At 41.0% G+C, this 26,811-nt stretch overlaps 1 protein-coding gene and 1 long non-coding RNA gene across 4 annotated transcripts in view; one reads left to right on the top strand and one right to left on the bottom strand.

Moving 5' to 3' along the window:
* The window catches only part of LOC309388724 (uncharacterized protein), a 310,737-nt gene extending 285,101 nt beyond the window's left edge, over window positions 1-25,636 (bottom strand). For 2 of the 3 annotated variants that reach the window (XM_081946304.1, XM_081946305.1), the window contains exon 1: window positions 24,927-25,636. In XM_081946304.1, the coding sequence (XP_081802430.1) occupies window positions 24,927-24,987 (61 nt within the window). In that variant the 5' untranslated portion in view covers window positions 24,988-25,636. Of the gene's footprint in view, window positions 1-24,490; window positions 24,605-24,926 lie in introns of all 3 variants that reach the window. The other variant, XM_081946306.1, reaches the window with a different exon arrangement.
* On the top strand, window positions 25,205-26,045 carry LOC309388725. Its single transcript, XR_014174831.1, has 2 exons — window positions 25,205-25,279; window positions 25,716-26,045. It is a non-coding gene; the product is annotated as an uncharacterized lncRNA (long non-coding RNA).
* The last annotated feature ends 766 nt before the right edge of the window (window positions 26,046-26,811 follow it).

Below are 26,811 nucleotides of genomic sequence, written 5' to 3'. Positions count from 1 at the left end.
GGGTCATTTTCTTTTACAATTAGTTCAAACATTGAAGGTCTTTAGGATACAGGTCTATGACACTAAACTAAATGAGGCTGAAAATTTGTAGCCTCTTTTTTGTTTGTTTGTTTTTTAAATAGGTTTATGGTTTCATAAAAACCATCTTTAATTTACAGAGTTTTAAACAGAAAATTAGGATGGACATCCAGAAAAAGGGGTAAAAGGATTGCCTGGGGGATTGGGCTACATGAAGCATCTGATTATCCATATTTTGGGATATGGGTCCATTGGAATAACAGCAGTGGTCAAATACTTTGGTTTTCATTATATTAATCTATAGATTAATTTCCATTCAGTCTCCGTCCCTTGTAATAATAATTGCTTGGGTAGATTACTGCACAAGGACCACACAGAAAGGAAAATTATACAGAGAAGTTGCATCTCAATGGTGGAAATTTTTATATTGGAAAATTATTATATTTTATAAAGACATAAATTATCCAATATTCTGTTTCATGCCATATTTATTCAGTTCTATGCATTTAAGGACACACATACATGTACATAAAGTAGAACGTGCCACAAACGTAGGCTATGAGCTTTGGATTCCCTACTGTATGACTCAGTCCCCTAACAGTTTATGATTTATGCATCTTGCCAGTGGAGAAGTAGGCCATGCCAGCCTTGAAAGAACTATTGCTTGGCTGTTAATGCTCCTGAAGGACATGTTGCCCTATCATTGTTCGGTCATTTCTTTAAAAAGGTAGAATCCTGAACAAATTCCTGGGTCTGGATGCCCTCCTGACCAAGGGTATTTATACAATTAGAATAATCCCAATGACATTCCGAATTACTTTAGAGATTTGGTTTAAGAGACATGCAGGACATACTTACAATTTATGGATAGATATAGATACACACACATATACACACACATATTTATATAAGGTAAAGGTTCCCCTCGCACATATGTGCAAGTCATTCCTGACGCTAAGGGGTGGTGCTAATCTCCATTTCAAAGCTGAAGAGCCAGCGCTGTCCGAAGACATCCCCGTGGCCATGTGGCCAGCATGACTCAACGGCAAAGGGGCACAGAACGCTGTTACCTTCTCACCAAAGGTGGTCCCTATTTTTCTACATTTTTGCATGCTTTCAAACTGCTTGGGTTGGCAGAAGCTGGGACAAGTAACGGGAGCCCACTCCGTTATGCGGCACTAAGGATTTGAACCACCAAACTGCCAACCTTTCTGATTGACAAGCTCAGTGTCTTAGCCACTGAGCCACCGCATCCCTTATAATGCCATAGAAATAATTAATAGAAATAAGCATAGCATACACAATAATATGAAATTGAAGTAGTCCTGCAAGAAAATCTTGGAAGTATTATTCTAGTATTCATTAACATTAAATAAATACCATTTGTAAAATAGAAGTTTTAAACTACTTTCTTTGGCAAGTATCCTAATGTGTCGGATTACAGTTCCTAGCATCTCCTGTCCAAGTGACTTTGCTGGGAGGAGATAATGTAATCCAATTCATTGCATTGGGAGTGAGTGTTTACGCAGAGGAACCAAAGGACAGTTAACCTTCTTTCTTCCAGAAGATTGTAGTATCTTAAAGAAAAGATTTGTAAATGTTTGATTTTCTGTAGGAAAACGTTTCAATGAATAACGTCCCCAAATATGCCATCACATTTGCAGAATTTAGTGTAAGTGAAGATCTGGAAGAGAATTTCTTCTCTTCTCAGAATTTCAGAAGGCTGGCTCTGGCATTTGCCCCTCCACAAATGCTAGTGAAAGGCAGCATTCTGAATGCCTCAGAAGGTTGGCATTTACTAACAATTTTGCCAGATTTGAATTCCATTCCTTAAATGTTGTAGGTCCCTCAGCACATTGGGGAAACGGACCTCAAATCCTCCATCCTCTCCACTTGCAACCTTCCCTGCCAGCTTCACCACTGACTTTCTTGGGAAGCCAACAGAGAAGATTGCAAATGGCAATCATGTGATCACAGGGGACTTGGCAACCAGTTGAAAATACAAATTGGTTGTCAAGAAATGTGGTCATGTGACGAGGGGTGGTGTGAACATTTGTGACAGCTGGGGGTGCTTTAGGGTTAGGGTCCACAACCCCTGGGCCACGGCCCGGTACTGGGCCACAGCCCGATGGGAAGCAGGTTGCACAAATGGTGGGCAAAGCATCCTGTTTCCTACCACTGCTGCTGCTGCCTTCGCCAATCTACAAAGCCAGGAAGGTTAGGGACCACTGCTTTAGGCACTGTAAAGCCCTTGTTCTGAAGCTGTCATATGTCATAAATTAGGGACTACCTGTAAAGCTAGAGCGAGTCAATCCCACACTGACCTTAAAATCAAGCATGAATTGAGGTAATCTTTCCAACATGCAATACGTTTTCCTCTTTTTGTCAGTCACACTTCTTAGGCACATTGTAAAGTTTCAAACCTATGAGGATTCCACAGCATCAAAACATCTGATCATGAGGGATTCCCCGAATTAGATTCAAATACTGCCTCTTTTTTCTGGAAATGCTATACTGGTCTATAGATTGAAGGTGTATGTGATCCACTTTATTGTTCTAGCTAAATGATTCAATGGCATGGCTGCAAAATTTCAATCTTCTGCCAGAAACGGGAAAAAAACCCAAAACCAACTCTGTACTCTTCAGAGGGTTTACTCCACTCGATACAGTTAAGCTGCCTCTTTTTTCCTGTAAAATGAAAAAGACAGGCCAGCAACATTCTGCTTTTCTAATGTTCAGCTGGAAGCAAACAAATGTCTTCTCTGTTCTCTGCTTTCCACCTACATTGATTGAATGGGTGGATTGTAAGGGTTGCTGCTGTATAAAGAATGGAATTAGGAAAGTGGAGGAACAGGAAAATTCAGAAAATTAGACTCTTTGATTAACACACCTCTATACTTAATATGCACTTAAGCCATTGATCAGTTAATTGCACCAGCTATTCAATTAAAGCATTCATGCCTGTCACCGTATGCTCCAAATGTACCATATATACTTATTATACACTTAAGCCATTGATCAGTTAATTGCATCACTTAGTCAATTAAGGCATTCATATACATGTCCTACCGTGTGCTGTAAAATATACTGTATATACTTGTAAGCTGCAAATTATATTAAGCACTGGCTGGTAAATATCTGAAATTGCTATTGAAGAGGTTGATTCATTAAAGCCAGTCCTCATTCTGGCTTTTTCCTGAACAAAGGGCTTGACACTCTTTCTTTGGTGGAATATGGATTAATGAGTAAGAGACTTCCACAGGGTTCACATTCGTTCTTCCAGCTCTAGCACACCCTCTCTACAGCAACCTTTGCCTGTCACACAAATGTACAATACTGTAAACCTTGCAACACAGTTTTACAACACAACATGCAGGATATTCTCTTTCCCTCAGAAATGTTCCTATCTACAGCCTATTGTTTCCAAGCAAGATATTTGATCTTCTCCTTCTCACCTGTCAGCCAGATCTCTGTGGCTATCAAGCATGATCATTTCTGCCAGTGCTTTTGAGAACCAATGCTAGACAACAATAAATCCACCACCTTAACACATCCCTACTTTACTTTCTTGACTTTGGTGTGCAAAGTTCAACAGTCAGGATGATACATAAAACCAGGTGCTTTTTATTTTGTAATCTGGAAGACACCGAATGCAGCCGTTATGGACCTAATTCTGTACTTTTCTGAAAGTAGTCTTCCAAAACAGAAAGAGGTTTGATATTCAGACCAAATGTGGAACATCAGGAACTACTTCTTCCAGATTTACCTCTAGAAAACTAGCATCATAATCAATGTCATCTGGAAGAAAAATAGAATAGTTTGTTGTTCCTTAGAAAGTTCCATCCCTGGAATGGTGAGTTTTGCACAAACTTAAAGCAAACTCAAAGGACGTTTTCCTTCTTGTGTGAAAACAAACCTTAGTCTACTCTAGAGGATGAAACTGCATATATTTATAATTGCCTACATGTATATTATGCCTCTGCGAATACAAGAATGAGTGTTGATGATGCTTGTGCAAAAAAGAAAAAAGAAAAATTCTTCCAAACTGTTCTGGAAAGCAACACTCTCTCATTTTAAAAAGCAAAGTAAATTGGTATTGCTGTTTCATTTCAAGGCCTCCTGCAACAACCTACAACAGTAGGGTAAAAGAAGCGTCTGCATTATGGAAAATGACAGACAAGACTTTACAATGACCACAAGCATCTCTTCAAAGAGAAAGGTTTCTTCACTTTATTAAAGAGAACCATATTACCTGCACGGCCTAAACCACTTTGTTCCGACAACTGAAGTCACTTCCCACAACCCAATAATGTCCCATTTACACTAATTAGGATGATCTCATTCTACAGTCTCACACAAATGTGTTTCCCTAATGTAATTTTTAGTCTTAGCCAAAATTGAGAAAGCTGACTTTTTTTTTCTCGCCACGAGAAAAGCCAACACACGGGTATGCAAAATTGATGAACCTTTGGAAGAGAGCTTTATATAAGTTGCAGTGCACTCTGTAAGGCAATCACCCCCAATTATGCACAAAGACTCACCATTAACAATCCGGGGAGTAACTACACACCTTGAGAAGTATGCTAATGAAATAATTAAAGGCTCATCTAAAGAGTTGCTAGGAAAATCTCCTTCTCAGCAGTATTGACAGAGAACTGGTGAATTTCCATGCCCAGCATATAGTAAGGATTACCTACACATAAGCAGAGGTTCAGTAGAAGTAACCAGCCTCTAAATGTTATGGATGTAACCGGAGGACATCTCTAAATTGTCTAGTGCAGGGGTGTCCAAACTTGGGAACTTTAAGACTTGTGGACTTCAACTCCCAGAATTCCCCAGCCAGCCATGCTGGCTGGGGAATTCTGGGAGTTGAAGTCCACAAGTCTTAAAGTTCCCAAGTTTGGACACCCCTGGTCTAGTGGAACATCAAAGATTATCTGAGACACCCCTACCATTCCATCACTGTCAAATGCCTTCTCTCACTCAGTATACACTTCATTCATTTACTGTCCAATTATAGTGCTTTGCAATGAAAGCTGATAAGATTTTTTTTCAGTAAAAAATAAATAAGAGAAAAACAGAATTTTTGTAAAGCCTGCCATCAACAGTTCAAAACAAATCACCACAGCTGCAGAGTGTGAACCAGCAAACAGTACTATATCTCTGTGTGCACCTTTACATAGATTTCCGCTAGAGAAAAGACAATTCCATCTACAACTCAGGGATTTAACGTGGGATAGCCTTCAGGCTGAAACCTAAGAAAAAAAGACAAAGAAAGCAAGTTATTCGCACCATTTAACCTAGTAGCATTTTGAGCACCGCACAGAAGCTATACATGAAGACAAGCAGATACATGGATTTATCAGGCCAGCAAAATGACAATTCACCAAAGGCAAACTGTCCCTGATAAACAGGGAAACCAGAAACATTTACGAGGCATTACTGTTAGGAAGAGATACCATATTCTAGTATTTTTGGAAGTGAACGTTCAATCTGTGTCAGATTTTTAACTTTAAAGAGTGTGCCTCAGCTATTGGAATTTTTGGAAAGCCTGGTCTAAATCACAAAACATTCACATAAAAATTGTGATATTATCAGAACTAAAGTGACCTCTGACCTTCTGGGATTTCTTTCATCAATGGTGGCAATATGTAAGTTTTCTGAAGGAAGTTAGCTATGTCATTGCAGCTGTTCTTTCTATCTCTCAGCTTTAAATGGGTTCAATAAGGCCTTAATGCCCTTGAACCATAATGTATCTGTGTTGAATTTTAATTTTAAAGGGATTATCAAGAAAATCTATTCTTTCTGTCGATTCCCTTTGAAAAAAGTGGTAGAACACTTTTGACCAATTATCTTTGAAGGGGGCATTAAAAGAGCGGAAATACCCAAATATTTTAACTGAGAGTTGAGACTGGGGATCAAAGATGATTCAGTCTGATGTAACCTCCAGCATATAATATGGCGCATTGTACTAAAAACTAAAAACAAACCCCAAACCCTAAGCAGTTTCCCAATTTAGGCTTTTTGGAGAAATCACTCCACAGTGATTTTAGTTTACTTTTGCCTAATCAAATGAGAATGATTGCCTGCTAGAGCAGGGGTGTCAAACTCAAGGCCTGGGAACTGGATCCAGCCCACGGGATACTTAGATCTGGCCACCTGGAAACAGCAAAGGACTGGCCTGCGGTGTCTCTGCAAGTGAAAATGGAGCTCAGGAGTGCCATGGGTGGCCCATTTTTGCTGGCAGAGCGCTCAAGCCACCATAGGCACCGCCGACACAAGTGACGTCAAGCTGGCCATGCCCAACCTGGCCCCACAAGGTCAAACAGAATCATGATGTGGCCCTCAATAAAAGCCAATCTATGCTAGAGGAATCCACGGACCATGTATGTATATGTATGTTTGTGTGTATGTGTGTGTGGGGGGGTGTCAAAGTAGTCACGAAGACAGAAGACAGGGTTGCAATTAAAGCCACACTCTTGTATCGCAACACTCTGTTTGCCCTTTTGCCAATGTTGACCTCCCACTGGGATCTGCGCCAGTTAGGAACTGAACAAGGTCCATGGCTTTCATTATAACACAAAGACCCTCAAACTACTTCATACCAGAATACCCTCTAACTACCATCTAATTGACTTCAGTCTGAGGTTTTCTGCTCAATCTCTAGATTACTTAGGGAGGCTACAATTCAAGAACCAAGAACCACTGGATGTCATTTATCAGCTGTTTATAGGCGGTCTCAAATGCTCTGCCCATCGAAATTTAGGAAGTATATATTATAATCTCTTTGTGGTGGTTGTGGGAAATTCAACTCTCAAGAATACATTTTCAGCATACTATTACAATTTTTAATCTCCCTATGTTTGATGGAAGGTAGGATTTACTCTAGGAATAGGGGAGAGAAGAAACCAATCGTTACAGAAGGAATTTCAGAAAAAGATAAACTCGGTCTTCCGGGAAGAGAAAGGGTGAAAAAGAAGCTCAAGTAAGCCTGCCTTATTTTTGTTAGGTATAAATTGGGATTAGAGAGAAACTCTGCTTTGAAGATTATGTTATAATACCTGAACAATAAAGATCATTCTTGATAGCCTAGCTCCGTGATGTCGAACCTATGGCACGTATGCCACAGGTGGCATGCAGAACCCTCTCTGCGGGCACACGAGCCGTCACCCCAGCTCAGCTCTACCGTGCACCCTCCCACTAGCCAGCTGGTTTTCGGGTCTCTGCCGCACATGCGGGGGGTCACATGTGCATGTGCAGGGGGGGTACACAATGGGTTGCACGTACATGAACAGGGGTGCATGCACATGCACGGGGGGTGGAGAGCGCGCAGGGGTGTTGCATTCACATGCATGGGGTGGGGGAGCACAGGGTCATGTATGAATGCATGGTGGCAGGATGCGCGTGGAGGGTGGTTGCACGCTTTCAGCACATGGCGACAAAAAGGTTAGCCATCACTGGCCTAGCTGTTTCTTTTTCTTGATCTGGCCTACCCCATAAGGCTGACATTACCTTATGGTTTGTTTGTTTTTAATGGCTATTGCCATAAATTACTTTAATGTATTGTTTATAATGTATTTTGCTGCTGTTTTCATTGCAAACCATTTCAAGTTGCTTCAGCACAGGAAGCAATCTATTAATACCTCACATAAATAATTAAATGAATTCATTACAATCATGCCGAAGCTTCTGAAACCCACCCACCCCCCAAAAAATATTTATTTCCTCTCCAAACCTATTTGAGCACAGCTAAAACCATATATTAACAAAATATCAGAAAAAACACTTTTATAATTTGTGCTTCATGCTGTCTGCATCAGAATTTTATCAAAGATAGATGGCAAAACTAATACGCAAATCCTTCTGTTCATCATTTAGTCATTCCTCAAACAAGTAACACCTGACTTCTACAAATTCCAGGGAATAACCAACCCTAAAACTTCGAATGGGAAGCAACTGTAGCTAATTTAACATTTTTTTTATCAGTATCAACTTGCCTTTTCCCTTAAATGGCTACAAAACAACTTTGTTTCCAACAATAGGTAAAAGATACTCTACTCAGAGGTGTCAAACTCTGGATATGGATCCAGCCTGTGGGGTGATTAGATCTGGACAGCTGGGCCGTCTTGGAAACAGCAAAGCTTCCAGCCCCCCGGTGCCTCTATCAGCAAAATGGAGCTCGGGAGGGTCACTTGCAGCTCTCCCATGCCCCATTTTCAGCCTTTGACAGCCTCCTGCAGCCCTCTGCCAACGAAAACAGAACCAGCGAAAACAGCCAGCAAAGCATGCGCCGGAGCACCAGAAACCCGAGCACCAGTTGGCCAGTGCATAGGCACCCGCCAGCCAGCTGGTCTTCAGGTTTCTGGCAGGCGCTCCATTCAACTAGTCCTCGTGTGTGGCAGTGTGCCGGAAACCAGAAGAGCAGCTGGAGACAGTGCGCGTGCCCACAGAGAGGGCTCTGCATGCCACCTCTGGCACACGTGCCATAGGTTCACCAGCACGGACCTAGGAAACAGTTGATGGTATCAGAGTGGAGTGCAAAGAAAACAATAAAAAATAAACTACTGAAGAAATGGATATAAAAGTTACATTCTGGGATAAAGTGTTCAGAAAATTCAGTTAGCAGTTTTGTTGAATATGCATGAAAACATTGTCTTTTATAGCATGCAGCTAAACCACAACATAAAAAGCTATACTTCAGAAAAACGTGAGACTTTGATAGACATGTATTTAAAAAGGCATTCCTAAAGACAATGTTTTGAATAATTTCTCACAGATTGAAAATTAAGGAGCCGGGATTATAGTTGGGCAAAGATTCAAAGTGACATGAAATAACAATTCAGAAGATATGGACTGGACCTTTGACAAAGTTGTTAGAATTTATTAGGCAGCAAAAGTAGTGGTAGAACTTTACTAGACTACAAATCATAGGGTGTAAAACATAAAGAATACAGCAAGCATCCAGCAAGTATAGAGACATCCAAGAGAAATAAAGCAAGGAAAGAAAAGAGTATTTTGTACAGTAATTCAAGGGATGAGACTGCAGATCAGTGGTGGGTTTCCTTTTTTTTACTACTGGTTTGCTCGTGCGTGCTCGTGCATGACTCTTCTGCATGTGCAGAAGCGTCCAGGCGGGTGGGCGGAGCCTCCTACCGCCACCACTACCGGTTCGCTCGATCCGGGCCAAAACGGGAGCAACCCGCCTCTGTTGCAGATTAACGAACACCATATCCCTGAGAAAGTTGCAGCTGCTTTAAGGAGTTGTAGATAAGTGCTACATTTGCACTCCAGTGTGCTGTAAAGTGCGTTTTGGAGATCAGATTGCAGAGCCCTAGAAAAGAACCAATGTCCAAATTAATAAAGGAGAGGAAATCTATGTAATCCTATGCAATTAAGGTCTGCTGCAAGATGAATTATCAATTCAGTCTGGAGAATCAATTTGATTCAAATGAATGAACTGATTTCAAAAGTCAGATCAATTCGGCCTATTGATTTGATTCTGAGTGATCACTGATGTTTCAAATCATTGAGTGTTGTACATGCACAAATCAGTGAATCAGTTCAGAGACATCAAAAGAATCAGTCAGATTTAACCGCCAGTGAAGGTACAAATCAGCTATTTTTTTCCCCTTAGCTTGGGGACTTTCTCTCTGAAGAAAGAAGAAAAAATAGCGACTAGATTCATGTTCTAGAGACTAATGGAACAGATATCAGGTTTTTTTTTACACATATACACACACAAATAAAACCATAGGTTCACATAGAAATGTGTTAGATATCTATAGTAATAGGTTGATGCTTTAAAGCAATGCTGAGGTGCACTGAAGAGAATGGGAAACATTTTAAAATTATGAATTTTTTTATAGAGAAGGTTATTTTAAAGAAATTTGCAGGCTGAAGTTTAGATTTTTAAATCAGGCTGAAATGATAACTTTTGAAATAGGGTTAGGGAACACTATACATATTCTAGAACCGTGATGGCAAACCTATCGCACACGTGCCAGAAGTGGCACGCAGCGCCCTCTCTGATGGCATGCGAGCTGTCACCCCAGTTCAGCTCCGCCATGTATGTGTGTGTGCCTCCCGCCGGCCAGCTGGCCTTCGGGTCTCTGCTGTGCATGGGTGAGGCCACAAATACATGCATGAGGGGGTGGGGCGTGTGTTCGGGGGCATACACACATTGCATTTTGGGGGTTTGGGCACGCTTTGGGCACTCGGTCCGGAAAAGGTTAGCCATCACTGTCCTAGAATCAAAAACTTCTCAGCAATGAGCATAATTCAATGCAACCACATGCAAGTTCTGCAGTCCTCCAGTACATATGAAGGTGAAGTCTAACCCAAGTTCATTGTCCGTCCTGCTGACTACATGGACAACTTCGAACATTTGATTGGTTGCCAAATGGTGGTTCTTCCTGTTTTTAAAAGATCTGATTGATCTGACATTATCAGGCTTGAAACCAGGCACTTTCCTCAAAGTCTGTATTTATGATTATAGGATGAAGGGGCAGCTGAAGTAGGCAAAAATCAAAAGCTTAAAAACCAGATGTGAATTAGGAATGACTTCACACACAAGCAGCAGACGGGCCCTCAATCTTTTTTGGAAGGTCTCAGTGAAAAAAATAGCCACCAGCTATAGCTGTGCCCAACCCTGAAATTCAGGATTATTAAGTTTTTTCCCTTTTGAAGAGGATTCTATTACCTTTTAACATTTACCTAGAACAGTATTTTTCATGTTCAGCAATTTTAAGATATGTGAACTACAGTTCACAGAATTCCCCAGCCAGCATGAGCAACATTAGGAACAATGGTCGCATAATATCTAGCACAGTATTTATCTATGCTATTATCCAACAAGATGGGGTCAGTTCAGGGACTCCTAATCCTTGGTGAATGATTACTAGAGTGGAACCATCTAATATGGCTTCCTATCCAGCCTTCTTTCTTAACAAAAATAATTTAATTTAAATTCGGCAATCCTGGTTAGAAGCAGATTTTCACAAACCAGGGGGAGAAAAATAGTGGGAACCTTTCCCAGAAGCACATCTTCAGCTTTCCTTTTCTAAAGAAAAAGATCTGGGTGATATCCCTTTAAAACTAGCACTACCCAGACAAACACAAGACTGAACAGGCAAAACCAGGCAAGTGGAATTAAGATTAGGACATCATGAAGGAGGCTTGTGAAACAGAGAATTCTATTATCCAAGCCCCAAAGTGACTAGATACTCAAAATTAAACTAAATCAATATTATTTGGCATTTAGGATTAATTAAATTAAACAATTAAAACAAATGGCTGCCCCAAATTAGAAAACAAAAGGAGAATGGGTGTTGGTTCTTACCTGATACACTCATTCTCTGTGAAGTGGAGACAGTAGCTAGACTGGTTTCTGTCCAGTAACCAATTGGGCCGAGTCTACACTTGTGATGTCATCGAACCCTGGTGACTCCTCCCAGTTTAGACGAAGTAGACTGTAGACTCAAGTGAGAATTGTGAAACAAAAAAACATCCGCCAAAAGTATACTCTAGGCTCCACACAAAAAGTTCAGTTCAGAGTGATTTACACTAGGGTGGGGCTGGCTGCTGTTTCCACTTCACAGAGAATGAGCGTATCAGGTAAGAACCAATGCCCATTCTCCTATGATCATGGAGACAGAAGCCAAATTGGGACGTACCAAAGAATGGGCGGTCCACTAGGGTGGGAACAATAGAGTAAAGAACGTTAAGGCACATGTACTTGTTGCAGCACTCTGCGACCAAAGGCTGCATCAGCCGACGCATACTTGTCTAATATGTAGTAGTGTATGAAAACTGTGGGAGACGACCATGTGGTTGCCCAGCAAACTTCTTCCAAGGTAGCCTGTGTGGACCATGCTGCTGTAGTTGCCGCACTCCGGGAAGAGTGGGCTGTAATGTTCTGTGGGACCTGTAAGGACTGAAGTTCATAAATCAATTTAATACAGGCTCTGATCCACCACCCCAAACTTGACGGTGAGGCCTTGTTTCCCAAGGATGCCTGGCGAAGAGAGACAAAGCGAGCTTCTGAATGGCAGAGTGAAACCGTGTGGTTGATATAGAGCTTAAGGGATCGGCGTACATCAAGTGTGTGCCATTTGCGCTCTTGCTCGTGACGAGGGGCCAGACAAAAATCAGGTAAAGTCAATTCTTGGCCCCTATGAAATTGTCTGTTGATTTTGGGTAGGAAGGTTGGATAAGGTGCAATACTATACGGTCTCTGTGGAATATTCACAGATCATGTCTCACGGACAGGGCCGCCAAGTCTGAAACACGTCTAGCAGATGTAAAAGCCATTAGAAACAAAGTCTTGAGCGACAGCAATTTCAGCAATGTGTACCTTAATGGTTCGAATGGAGAAGTGACAGCCTCCAGGCACAGGACCCTCCTGACTATCTCCTTGAGATTGAGAATGCGGTCTTGGGAGAGAAACACCCTCTCCGCCATGGTGTCTATAACGACTCCAAGATGAAGAATGCAAGTCCCGGGGACGAGGTGGCTCTTCTTGAGATTCATCCCAAACCCATGATCCCACAGAGCCTGGATGGTTTGGGTTAGATCCCTTCTTGCTTGAAGAGGCAACCTGGACAAGAGAATGTCATCCAGGTAGCAAAGAATCCTGATGGTTGACGATCTGATGTGGGTGGCTAGGGCTGCCAGCACCTTTGTGAATACCCTGGGGGCGGAAGAGAGGCCGAACGGAAGTGCTCGGTACTGGAAGTGCCTCCCCCCCCATAAGAGAACGGGATAAATCTTCAGTGGTCTGCAAAGATGGGAATGTGAAGGTAAGCTTCGGTCAAGTCTACTGAAGTGAGGAAATCGCCTTTCCTGACTCCCTGTAGGATGGTGTGTAGGGAGTGCATTTTGAACCGCCAGCAAAGAATGTGGCAGTTCAATGACTTTAGGTCTAGGATCGCTCTCTAGCCCCCGGAAGCCTTTGGTACCACAAAGAGGCGGGAATAAAAGCCCTGCCCCCTCTGCTGAGGAGGGACTAGGGACCAGAATCTAGCAGATGCTGTATGGCCTGATCCATCAGAAGCCTCTTGCGAGGGCACTGGGATATCAGGCATGGTACAAAGTGTTCCTAAGGGGTGGAGAGGAATTCTAGAAGAAGGCCAAATTTGATCGTTTTGATTACCCAATTGTCTGTCGTGGTCTCCTCCCAACAGTGGGCGAAAAACGTTAGGCGACCCCTGATTGGGAGAGAGTCCAGGTAGTCACTTTCACCATGAGAAATGGCGGTTACCTCCTCCCCAGTAAGACTTCTTTGGGGATAAAAGCTGGGCGTTTCGGTTAGATCTGTCCTGATTGGATCCCTGTCTGAGAGTGAAGGACTAGCATTGGGGATGGGAGAAGGAGGGTCCCCCATCCGTTGGCTGAAAAGGTAGGCATCCAAGGGAGCTCCGAAGAGCTGAGTGCCACTGAAAGGGGAGGCTGCGAGGCGCCACTTGGTACGGACTTCAGCCTGCCATGGTTTAAGCCATAGCAGGTGCCTGGCCATGATCGAAGAGGCCATGGCTTTAGAAGCAAACCTGACAGCGTTTAAAGAAGCATCCACTGAATATTCGATGGCTGCCTTAACCTTGTTTAAATCCCTGTGTGACCTGGTATCAGTGGTTGCAATACGTTCCTGGAGCTGCTCAATCCAGACTAGAGCAGCATGGAGAAAAATGAAGTGGCTGTGGAGGCCCGAACTGCCCAGGCACCTGCCTGATAACTTTTGACTAAAGTTTGATCTGACCTTTTCTCCTCAAGCTTGAGGACTTCCTCAGGGGCTCCAGAGACCACGGCGGATGAAGACAAGGCAACCGGCGCATCCACTGGAGGAGTCTCAAGAAACTTGGTAAGTTCTGGGGCAACATTGTAGAGGTGTTTGTGTAGGCTGGTGGGTTGGGAGCCTGTGCCAGGTGAGTCCCACTGCGTGGGACAACATTCATGAAGATCTTAGGAGATGGAATAACTTCCTTTTCCACTGTAGGATCGGAGAAAAGAGTGTTAGAACGATCGGTCGAAACCAGCCCAGCAGCCTGAGTCTGAGTAGAAGAAGTGGAAGAAGAAGAAGGTAAGTTAGATGCTTTTATTGCTTTGAACAGGAGAGATTTAAAGCGATCAGTTTTGCAGGAGCATCCGGAATGGCCCCTTCGTCATCTGATAGGTCAGAGTCCCTGAGGGTGTCTTGAATGGCAGAAGCAGAGGGAGGGTTTTGCTGGGTGACCCCAGGTGATCTATGTCTGTGTCTATGAGATGGCCCCGGAGGAGGGTGCTGCTGAACCCTGGCAGCAATGCCTTGTTTTATGGCTTCTGAAATTATGGCTGCCATTTCTGTAGGAGGGAGAGAGAGTTTGAGGTACCCCTGTGCTCTGAGCCGGAAGGAGGCTGGCCTGTTCAAATGTACGATCCCTATTGAGAGGGACATCAAAGAAATTTCCTCTGGTATCAGGCTCTATGGAGGAGGATGAAGAGGAGGACGACGAAGAGGAGGAGGACAACTCCCCATCTGAATCATCTAATGATGGAGAAGGGCCCATGGGTGGTAGTTCAGGAGGGCCCAGGGAGACAGCTTAGTCCACTATGGGAGGGGGAGGAGAGGCCTGGATGTTCTGGTTTGCTTGTTTCTGGGCCCACTGAAATTCCTTCTCTAGGGCCTTTTGCCTTCGCTCCTCAGCTTTAGTAGATGATTTGAAATTTTTGGGAGCTTTCCCAGTAACAGGAGCCTCTTTAGCCGTCCTCTTGCGGCTGCTCCTGACTCCCGATGATCCTGCCCCCTCTGGTTCCTTGTTGGGAACAGCCCCCACCAAGGAGATATCAGCCATGACTGCCAAGGGCTAGACCCCGAATAGAGAAATGGAACGATCTCACTGCTGCTGTCCGGAGAAACGCCGCTGCAGCTTGGAGCATTTTTAGCTCCTCTGTCAACTCCGCAATGCTGAGTGCCCAAGATGGTGGCCGTTGGCTGTTTCACATGCTTTTTCCGAGTTGCAAGATGGCGGCTGTGGTCTTCACGTGCTTTTTGTCCTCCGGCAGAGCCCAAAATGGTGGCCATTCCTCCCGATGCCAGAGAGCTAAGGGGCAGCTAAGTCCGCAGGACTTCTGAGGCAGCGACTCCTTCAAACGGCCAGGAAATGCAGAGCGCTTCGTTGGGAAAGCCTCTGAGCTGTAGCTCGTGAGCTAAAGAGTCAATGCTGTGCTGAGCAAGGCTGGAGTGCATCCCGGAGTGAACTCGTGGGCATGAGGCAGACCGGCAAGCTAAGCTGAAGCCTGAAGGCAGTTTTGAATCTCCCGCTCAAACAGAGCAGGAGGGAAAAAAGGAAAATATATTCCAATCAATTTTTTTAATTTTGAAAAATGCCAATAAAGGTAATTGAGAGCAAATTTAAAGAGGAGAGAGTCATTCTCACAGCTAGTCCAGGTTGGACTGAGTCTAAACTGGGAGGAGTCACCAGGGCTCGATGACATCACAAGTGTAGACTCAGTCCAATTGGTTACTGGACAGAACAACCCAGTCTGGCTGTTGTCTCCACGATCATAGGAGAAAAATGCACGTTTATATTAGCCTTAACCAAGAGTTTAGTGTGTATATATGCTCCTTATGTCAAATACTTGTCAGCAGATTTCCCTAACCATAATATTACTGATCCAGGCCTTATTGCTTAAGGAAGAAAATAGTATGTTCATGTTGTGGTCTGCTGGTGGCCTGCGGAGCTGGCAGCAGAGTCGGACAGCAAGGAGGTTGGGGAGGAACATAGGCCAGTCCTGGAGTCTGGGGAAGGCTCGGACGAGGGCTCTGCATCGGAGGCAGAGGGGGGGGCAGGGCTATCTGGGAGTTATGTGCTGCCTCCAGAGTCTCCAGAAGCAGACAGCAGCGAGGCAGAGGAACAGGCTCCCCCTGCTCCCAATGCACGCATGTGCAGAGCTGCCAGAAGGCAAGAACAGTTAAGACAGAACGGACGACTCTGGAGTAAGGCTTGGAGGTGATTGGCCCCTCCCATAGAACATAAAGGAGGAACAAAAGCACAAGAGCCTTTGCAGGAAGCAACTTGGTTCATGCTGGTCAGTTTACCTTCTGAAGCTCCGTTCTGACTCTTTGTTCCATGTGGCCTTGCCAAACTAATTGCCAATTAACTCTTTGGCAGCGTTTCAAGGAAGATAAATGTAGGTGCTTATCAGCCTTATCCCGAAGGACTTTGGCAACCTACTGTAGGACTCCTTACAACTTTTTGGGACTTATTACGGGCTGTGAATGAACATAATTCATAGCCTTTGAAATAAAAAGAGGGTTTTTGGGACTAAGCATGTGTTTTCTACTGTATCAGGAAGCCTAGGTCAGAACAGTTCAAACACCTCATGTACTGTTATGATACAGAAGCTAAATAAGAAATGATAAGAAAAGGCTGACCATAGTCACAATGCCACAGTAGACTGTCTTACTCAGGTGTCAGGCCTCAAACCAAGAATGATACATGGCAATTTTTTCCAAGCTGATTTATCATTTCATACCTATAGACAAAATCTTGCCAAACTGAGCTCTCTGCTATATGCATCTACTATGCTCCGAACTATTAAGCAGGTGCTGTCTTCACTCTCTTTCTGGACTGAATTGCCTCTTGTTCCTCTGGGATGCACTCCTTCCCTCCTGGGAGTGCACCACCTTACTACGTTCCATTACATTAGATTAATAATTCCTTCATATCAATACAAAGCACTTATTTTGACTCTGGTGTTTATATGGAAAGAAGCCCAGCTGAATTGCTTCTCTCTGCTTCCAGTCCTACTTGTCCTTTGAGGAGCCTTGCTTTGAATAATGTTTTAATCATCAATTAAAATGCTAGTTCATTTCATTCGGTTATGGTTTTTTTTACAACATAGTTAAAGCTTCAAAGAGGATCATTTTAAACCCATTTGACTTGTTGGTTTGTAGAGAAATTGAATAGGAAATGTTATGGGAATGTTCCATAATTGGTCATCTGACCAGCTTATGTATTATACTGAAAAAAAAAACTGTCGGGCATTCAGTAAACAGGCTTTACACATTATATTACATCAATGGTTCTTTTAGCTGTGGTTTAATAAATAAAACTAATTCATGTACATATTAAACTACAAACAAAAGTTGTTAGATCCACACATTATATGAAAGCATATGATTGCTGCTTTAATTTAATTTGAGTATTATATCTAGGGCTCCAGATCTGGTCTGCAAATATCCAGACAACAACTTGATGGAAACAAAGGATATCTCTTGTTTCTGGTGGTGATCCATATTTTTGCAGGTCAGATTTGAAAGCCCTAGTTATGTGAACCTTACCAGAAGAGAAATGTTGGTGTGTGACATATTTGAATGAAAAAAGAATAGTTATTTATCTGCTATTTATTTGGCCACTTAGCTACTGTGTATATTTAAAGCACATAGATGTTAACATCGATATCAGGAGTCAAATCCCTGCAAAACTACCAGTTAGCAAATGTGAGCAAACCACTTCTGCTCACACGCGTCACCTCCGCGTATGCGCAGGACCTTCCGTGCATGTGCAGAGCAACAAAAACGGACATGATGACGTCTGGGTGAGTGGGCGGAGCCTGATAACAAATGCACCTGCAAAGGTAAGTAGAACAGCAGGGGGGGGGATCCACCGTGCCACGTGATTTAGATTAGCTAGAAAGCAGGAAATCGTGCATCACAGCTGATCATCAGAAATACCAGTTCACCCAAACCAGTAGCAGTTTTTTACTACCGGTTTGAGCAAACTGGTAGCTTCTTTTACTACCAGTTTAGACAAACCGGTCCACACTGGTAGCATTTCACCCCTGATCTATATGTTGCTTGTATCACTTGAAGAGAAGTAAAGTTCTGAAAACGTAAATTGAGACTAATATATTTTTGACATTAAAAATGGAAAAGGGTAGACAGAGTGAGGCATCAAAATAGCATGGAAATCTTAGAAGGGCTGGAATTTGGTTTAGATTATCAAGTGTAAGTCTAATTGTCAAGAAAAAACCAAATGGCTTTTGAATTCATAGTTTGTTTTCACATTGGACCACAACTTGCTAAAAGTATATTTTATTAAATCTCCATCTTTAAAGAACTCTAACTCCCATAAACAATTAATTTTATACAACCTTCTCCTGTTAAATTTATAGAACAGAATGTAAAGGCACATGCATTGCAGTGTCACCTCCCCATTGAAAAGAAGTACTAGAGATGCCTTATCATTTTTTTTGACAGGGTGGATACATTTTGAGAATGATTGATTTACAAGCGCAGAGCTCATACTGAATGGCTGAAATCTAGGGCTGAAATTCAAAATTATTAGCAGAAAAATATGGGGGGGGGGCAGAAGTGACAAGCTATTTCTTTTCTCATATCTGATGAGAGAAGGAGGAAAGGAAATAGGTAAGAATTAGGGGGGAAAATCACCGAACCTGTTGAGTTACTTGAGGCAAAATTGACTTTAAAAAAAACACACCTGCATTCAGGAATTTAAATAAGGCGTCTGTTTTTATTCCAGCCAATCATCTGATCTGAAAGTTAGGAAGAATCAATTTAACAAGAAGTGTATTTAATCTGAATCATTTATCCATTCATAGGGATAATGGAGAAGAGAAGCCACATATGAGTTTCAGTTACCATAACTAGGGTCCTATAAATTATTAGCAGAATTCTGATAGCTTGAAGGTAAAAATGATTAACAGAGAAAGTTATTTGCTCTAATCATTTCTTTTTCAGAATAAGAAAGAAGAGTTGCAGTCCTTATTGCAGCTACTACCATAATATTTATGGAAGGAGAAATATACCAGAGCCATCCAGTATCCTGGTGGATCATATTCATCAGCTTAAATCACAAAAATCTGTCAAAATACAGTGCATGCAGCTTGTTAGTTCCTGTGTAGCCCAAAGCTTTATTGAATCCACTGCTCAAGTATTTTATTCTCCAACTGGCATAAGATGCACTCCGCATGTTCTTAGATGACAGAACAATGGCCTCCATATAATGGGCAATTCTGGCTACTAGGAAGTATCTCAGGAGTCTATAGTAATTGGGAAAAAAAGATATGATAGTTCCCACCATCATAGTCCAAATGGAACCCAGTGCTAGTTCTTGGTCTAATTGACTTGTTTAGTTCTCCGCTCTGAAAGCAACTGCTTGAAGCAAGTTGGATATCATCACTCCCACTGGGGTGCAAAGCTTGCTTTTACTGAAGCCAACACTCTTTGTCCAGCTTCTTCTGCTTGTAGTACACTTGAATGAGATGTACTGAGAAATACTGATATACCGATATAAGAGACCACCTCAGCACCTGTTTTTCTATGCTATAAGATGCACAACTGGCCTCTTTTTGTTCTCTAGTAACTAGTTCTCCAGTTGCTCACTTGTTCTCTAGTATCTCTGAGGTTTTCTCACTGTCTTTCTTTCTCTGACTTTGGTATTGGAATTTTTCAACAAGACCTATCACTATTGTAGCCCAAGTTTTGATTGCAACAAATAACTAATGAATACACTTAGACAGGAATTTCTATAGTATTTTAACTTTAAACTGATGGATTTCATGGATCAAAAGCAAAGGGCACAAGCTGATCTTCCTTTTCCTTGTCTCTTTCTCCCTTTCTATATTGATAAAATGGGGAGATGCACTGCAGTGTTAGAATTGTTATCTCAACAGAAATTAATAAAACATGGTCTGATTTCTTTTTCTAATTGTTTGCAGACAAAAATCAGCACAGGATAGAAACCCTACACTCCCCATCAAGTCATGGATTGTAAACTCTGAACAAAGAGTGATCAGTAAAAAGCTATATAGCTTGTGAAATGCTAATAAAATAAATTAATGCACAAATAAATATTCTTTGTTGGATGAGTTAAGTAGTAAGCATTTCATAAATTCCTCCCTGACCATATTCTCAGGGGCACTGTGATTTGTGATGTATGCATTGGGGGTTGGGAGGCATTAGTCATCCTTACTAACAAATCTTAAGACTACCTCATACACTGCACAATTGTTATCCCTGTGCAATGTATAGAGTATAGAGTCTGCAACATACAATGTCACACACTCCTCAAGGAGTAGAAAGTGTTACCAGTGGCTACTCGTAGAATTATTTATTGCTTCTGCTTCATTATTTTAGTATTCATTGCCTTCACCTGTGATGAATATCCAAATAATGCTTGAAAACATCATCACATCCCTTTTCTCCTGACATTTATAGCATTCATTTGCTCAAGGAGGGTAAATTTAATCTTCCACAATTACAAGGAAAAGTGATGGCAGCACCTTTCTCATCATTAGGTGCCTTTAGCAAATGAGATTTTCCCACCTACAATCCAGTATGAAGCTCCTAATCCTTTAAACGATTCATATCCGAGAACAATCCAGCAAGACTGAGGTAACACTGCAAAAGGATTGTCAATTAATTCAGAATTCTTCCCATAGAATTCTCATTCCAGAATGTTCATTCTGGAAGTAGGTGAAATCATTCTTTTTTCACAGTTTACCTTAAGGCACTTATTTCCAGTATGGTTAAAAATACTGGGAGCTACAATTCAGAACGTCTGGAAAAGTACCAGTTAAGTATGAGGCCTGAACATATTTCATTAAAAAAAAAAAGCTTGAGAAGGTCCATATTTTCACAAATCCAGCAATGATTCCTTTTTACTTCAGGCAAAGCAGCTTCAGTATATTTTGGTTCCTGAAGCAAAAGATGAGATGAGGTTTTCCAAATTCCAGTTACTGGTGTAAGTTAATGATATTTTGATCTTTAGCCCACATAAAGAAAACAGACTAATTTAGAGAAATATGATATTGTACTTCCAATTATCCCATTGTCACTTGTCACTGCATGCAAGAATAGCAAGTGGCTACAACTTACTTTCCTGCAACTCTAAAATACAGATAGTCCTTGACTTATTATTGGTTACTTAACGACCAAGTTACAACAGATACTCCCAAAGCTACTTATAACTCAGTTTTGAAGATTCAACATTGGGCCACCCCTCATGGTCATTTAATATTTTGGAGACTCAGTACTCATGGCTCGTACTTATGGCCATTTGCAGTACCCCGCTATTACATAATTTCAGTTTATTATGGTTTTGCCAGAAACCAATGTTTACTTCTTACTTTGTTGCACCTTAGGAAATAATGACCACAGTGTTTGCTTAACAAAGGCCATGTTCACTTAGCAAAATGGTATTTGTTTAACAATCATAGGATTCAATTAATGACTGCCACAAAAAGGTCATAAAATAAAAAATAATATTCCTTGATTTTATGACCTTTCTGTGGCAGTCATTAATTGACCTGTTTTACAGCCATCATGACATAAGTGTGGAGCTCAATTACGGTCAAGAGCTACCTGTGCCCATTTTCTGGGACCGATGTCTCATTTTACTTCATAGCAAGGCTAAGCTTGAAACAATGGCAAACAATGTCAAGAGTTAAAATATCCTTCACCCCCATTTTAATTTAAGAATACAGTTGTTCAGTTAATAACATGGTTGTTAAGTAAACCTGGCTTCCCCTTAGACTTTGTTTGTCAAAAGGTTACAAAAGGTGATCATATGACCCAGGGATACTGCAACCATCGTTAATAAGAGTCAGTTGCCTAGTGTCCGAATTTTCATCATGTGATCATGGGAATGCTTCAACTGTCATAAGTGTGAAAAATGGTCAAAAGTCACAGTTGTAACTTCAAATGGTCATTACCGGAATAATTGCAAGTCAAAGACTACCTTTATAGTGGTTTCCACAAGATACCACAATGCCAACCCATAATACCTGGACCAACTATTTTGCTTACTTAAGTAATCTTTAAATGACAATATGCTGTTAGCGTCTTATTTTACATGTGGGATTAACTCAAATAATGTATTATGGCCAAAGCACATATAATTGAAGCAATGTATAACATTGTCTTGAAAATCTGATTTGTGTTTTTTATTAATAGCAATCTATAGACATATCAAAATGCAGGTGAAACTGACATCTTGTATAATCAGCATTTGACTATTTTGGATAGTAATTCAATCATCCTGTTTTTTTAAGCATTTTTTTTTTAAATAAAGACGATGTTGTATTGTTGTTTCTCTTGTTGTGTGACAAGACTATTCCTGTAATTACTACATTCCACAGCTGTATTTTCTTTCTCTGTCTGGCATCCCTAATTTGTGACCTCTAAAACATATTCAGTTTTGGGAACTAAAACCAGTTGCTACAGATCCTATATCTATAATTGTATGTGTATAAAAATAAATTCTTCTGCATGTACACATTCACAACTGGAAGACACATGGTTTTATATATGAAAGAGATACTTGATGGTATGAAACAAAACCACTGTTATAAATGATGTAACCAATAGGCCACTTTTATTTAAATAAAACACATTTAAAAAATAAAAATAAAATAAGTCGCCATACGTCTTATATTCCATAAAAGTGGTTGGGTTTCAGAGAATTCCCTACTGTTTGAGTACTTGACAGGGTGAATAGCTTCAAAACAACCTGTGCCCAGTACCAACTTTACTTTCCTTATTCAGATATATTAACTTCTCAAAAAGCAATTTCCTTCAAAATTAATATAGCAAGGTTTCATATTAATCAATATACTATCTAACTACTTTATGTCTTAACAAGAAATGGCCAATTTTCTCCATATGAAAAAAAGGTCCGGATTCTATTTTTTTAATTTATTATAAAATTATGTCTGGCCTCTCATTTTGTAATCAACTCTGGAAATCACACAAGCACCAAAACAATTTGGAGAGAGCCAGTTTGGTATAGTGGTTAAGGTGTTGACCTAAAAACCAGGAAAATGAGTTTGAGTCCCGCCTTAGGCATGAAAGCTGGCTGGATGACTTTGGGCCAATCACTCTCTCTCACCCATGTTGTTGTAGGGGGAAAAGAAGAGGAGGAAGGCCTAAGTTTGCTGCCTTGAGTAACTTTTAAAATAATAAAGGCAGAATAAAAAAAATCTAATAAAGAGAAAATTGTAGAAACAATAAAGATGCCAAGTAAAAAGTCCTAAATCAAACAAACTAAATGCAAACAGACTCCATTATTGCAACACCCAGGTCGCAAGATCTGAGGAAATGCAATGTGGTAGCAAACATTTTCCTTACAAATGTGAAGTGCAACTGTTATCCACTATATTTCTCCCATGCTTTTGACCCCTCACCTAATAGTTAGTCTGATGCAGCTCTCTTGACTTTTCTGTATACTAGTTCCTGTGATTTGGGGCCCCACTTCTTCCTTGCAGTGCACATAGTTTCTCTTTCCCACTCATTGGTAATTAAAATGCTGGAAACAATATTTTCCCAAAGGCATCTGACCCAATCACTTAACATAAAGAAAGTTAAACTTTGCAGTATATCGGATCCAAGGGAACCAAAAAGACATAAAGAAAAGTATACTTGCAAGACAGGGGAACCTTCACTGTAGCCAAAGCAGAGGTGGTATTCAGCAGGTTCTGACCAGTTCTGGAGAACCGGTAGCGGAAATTTTGAGTAGTTCAAAGAACCGGTAAATACCACCTCTGACTGGCCCCGCCCCCATCTATTCTCTGCCCCCCCCCCCCCGAGTCCCAGTTGACTGCGAGGAAATGGGGTTTTTGCAGTAACCTTCACTTGGAGTGGGGAGGAAATGAAGATTTTACAGTACCCTTATGCCCACCAAGCCACGTCCACAGAACCGGTAGTAAAAAAACGTTGAATACCACCACTGAGCCAAAGCAATAGCTAAGTGACATATGGAAAGGTGCACGGTAGTTTTTTGCAGCTTTTTACTTTCGGTGAAGGGGATCTAAAAGGTTAAGAGGTTACACGAAGCCTCTATTTTTATCTGACTCAACACATGTGACACATGTAAAACAGAGGTAGGGCTTCAGTCACACAATGTGGAAAATGGTTATGCTTGACCTAAGAATTACAATCTTTGGCCCTTATGCCACCATTCCATGTTTGGGATGTGAAATATAATTTTCTACCCTGCTATATAAAAGTTGGGAATATTTGATTAGGATTTTTGCCCTAACCAAAGGGATTAAAATACATGAGCTTGATTCATCAGACTAGATATTCAGATCAAAAAATAGCCAGAAGGCCCAGTATACTAAAACGTAATTTTTTTAAAGGAAATATACTAGTACCAAAAGGAGAAACATTTCACCTGATCTTTACTTTCCAAGCCTTCAGCTCTTGCATATCGATTATAAAATTCCTGTAGCCTTGCCATGGTATCCATAAAACCATTACTCAACCAATTGCCCGTGGGTTATAGATACGAAATGGCTAAAATTTCTGAAGCTACAATCCAAATGTATCTGGAGGAGGGTGTATTTGGGAAGGCCAATTTAACAACTTTTGAGATTTTTGGGAAATATCAGGCAGCACCCTTGCAGTTTCACACTATGCTTTGATTACACTATAGGAATTTAATGTGCCCTCTCGAATAATATCCAAGTTACTCACAGGGATGCTTTCATGAAAACTCCGAAGTGGTGAAGAAATCTTTCAGGAAAAGTCTCTCCAAACTGGCAAATATCTCATAGTTAATAGAAGAATACCAGCCTCCTCCAAAACACACTTCAGAAAACAAGATAACAAATTATCAAATGTTTTTCTTTTTACCTTTCCTAAGACCGAGCATATAAAGATCATTTTTATCTCGTATTTGTGTCTTAGGCCTTGCAATGAGATATGGATTTCCCTGAATGGGTTTTACTTCAGAGTGACTACGCTCTGTTGGAGCCACGTTTTGCTAATACTATTTTAAAGTGCTGCATGCCTGCATGTGTGCCTGTGGGTGATTGGGAGGAATATACTTCAAGAAACACCGTGCATACAACCATCACCTCCCTTGAATTCTTGAATTCTTGTGCCTTGATTAGAAAGAAGAGATACTTACCTATGTTGATTAATGGGGTTGAGTCAGAGTACATTTTTAAAGATTCATATTCATTGTCCATTGCCAAATTCGTTCACTGCCGGTAAATGTCTTTATTATGTTCACAGTCTTGTCTCAGCATGTATGGTCTTGGGAAATCATCGGACGTCCTTTCAGCTCTTAGCCGAGCAAGCCTGGTACAATTTCAACAGGAAACCCTTTGCGTTGCTCAGTATCAACACTACAGAAGCCACAGTGCAACGTCATCTCTTTTTCTCTTTCGGATTCTGTCTCCAAACTTTAGAAAGTACACTGTCAACTAGCTGCTGCTTTCAACTTTAATAATACACTTGAAAAGAGGTGTTTATGTTTATGTAAGTAGTTTACGCTGCCTAGACCAATAGCAACGTGCTTGGGGCTGGGGCTGGAGATGATCTCAGTTGGAAACAGGAACTGAAAGTATATTTCACTTCAGCTCGTTTTGTCTATGAACAGTCTGGTTGTCCTTGTAAGTGCCTGACCGTATTGTGTAAGGAAATTCAAATCGTTCGATTGGGCTCTTTGATTAGTTAGCTGCACGCATCTTAATTTATTGGCTTTTTAGTTTTGCTGTTTGGGGAAAAAATGAAGGAAATTTCCTTAAGGATCGGCTTGCTTTCAAAGAATAATTAAAAGCATCTGGAAAACATTTCTAATCTATCATAAACGGGAAGGAATCTCACCCATGTGACTTCTAGCAAAATGATGCAAATTGAATTCCCTGCCAAAATTTACAGTAATCTGTTTCTCTTTCGCTCCCCAACCCCCAAGGTGGAGGAAAAGAGGAAAACGCAGCAAGAAGTGGATTACTTCAGACCAAGACATAGACTAAGCCCAGGAATTGTTACTTTATTAAATCAGCTTAGTCATTTTGGGGAACGTCTGGAAATTATATAGGAGCAAAGCACTAAAATGGATTGTATTTCCTTTTTCAGTACTAATCGCTTTCCTTCTAAAGGACTTGTTAGAGAAGACAAGTAATTTATATGTCTGCAGTTTGGGCCAATTTTGTCTCTGCGTGGAGCTTCTCCTTTGTATTGCACAAAACCCTGCTAATAAAAATGGGATGCATCTAATATTAGTAATGCCCCTCAAAAATGATATTGAGAGTTGTTTTTTAATAGTATAATGATTATAGAAAAGAAAGATATGGGTGTATGTTCCTACAAACAGATATGACATGCTGTAAGTGTACCTTTTTAAGCAAAAGAAAGGATAGGCTACAAAAAAATAATTACATCCTTCCAGAGTCTTTGAAGCGATTCACTGTGTGACCGCCATTAATATTCACTCTATTTAAGAGCTCACTTTTATTTTCTGGTTCTGCACCAGTTTATCTCAAATTGGAGTAATGCTAGATTATGATTCCACAGTACTACAGCACTTGTAGAGAGCTAGTTCTCCACAGGAATCTCTCAATAAATATTATTTCTTGGATTTTAAGGGGAATGGTGACTAGGAAGCTTACAGCTCCTCCGTAGCAACTGTTTGGATTCCTGATTTATGATCTGCTTTTGCAAATGGCCAGAAAGATACATGTAATGTGGGGTTTTATTTATTTGTATTAGATTTTTTTTATCCCACCATTATTATTTTTATAAATAACTCAAGGTGGTGAACATATGTAATACTCCTCCTATTTTCCCCACCAATAAAACTGAGATAGGTTGGGCTGAGTGACTACCCCGAGGTTATCTAAACGGCTTTCATCCCTAAGATGGACTAGAATTCAAAGCCTCCTAAGTTTCTAGGTCAACATCTTAACCACTCTATGACTTTGGGTCATAGAGAAGAGAAATGAAAGCATTTTTACAATTGTTGGATCAGTGATAGGTCAGAGTGATGTTGAAATTTGGCTCATGGCTGA

This window comes from Natrix helvetica, assembly GCF_964273705.1.
Source record: "Natrix helvetica genome assembly, chromosome: 3".
NCBI classification, from domain to species: Eukaryota; Metazoa; Chordata; class Lepidosauria; order Squamata; family Natricidae; genus Natrix; species Natrix helvetica.
The sequence above is the reverse complement of the archived record's forward strand: the minus strand, read 5'-3'. Positions and strand labels throughout refer to the sequence as shown.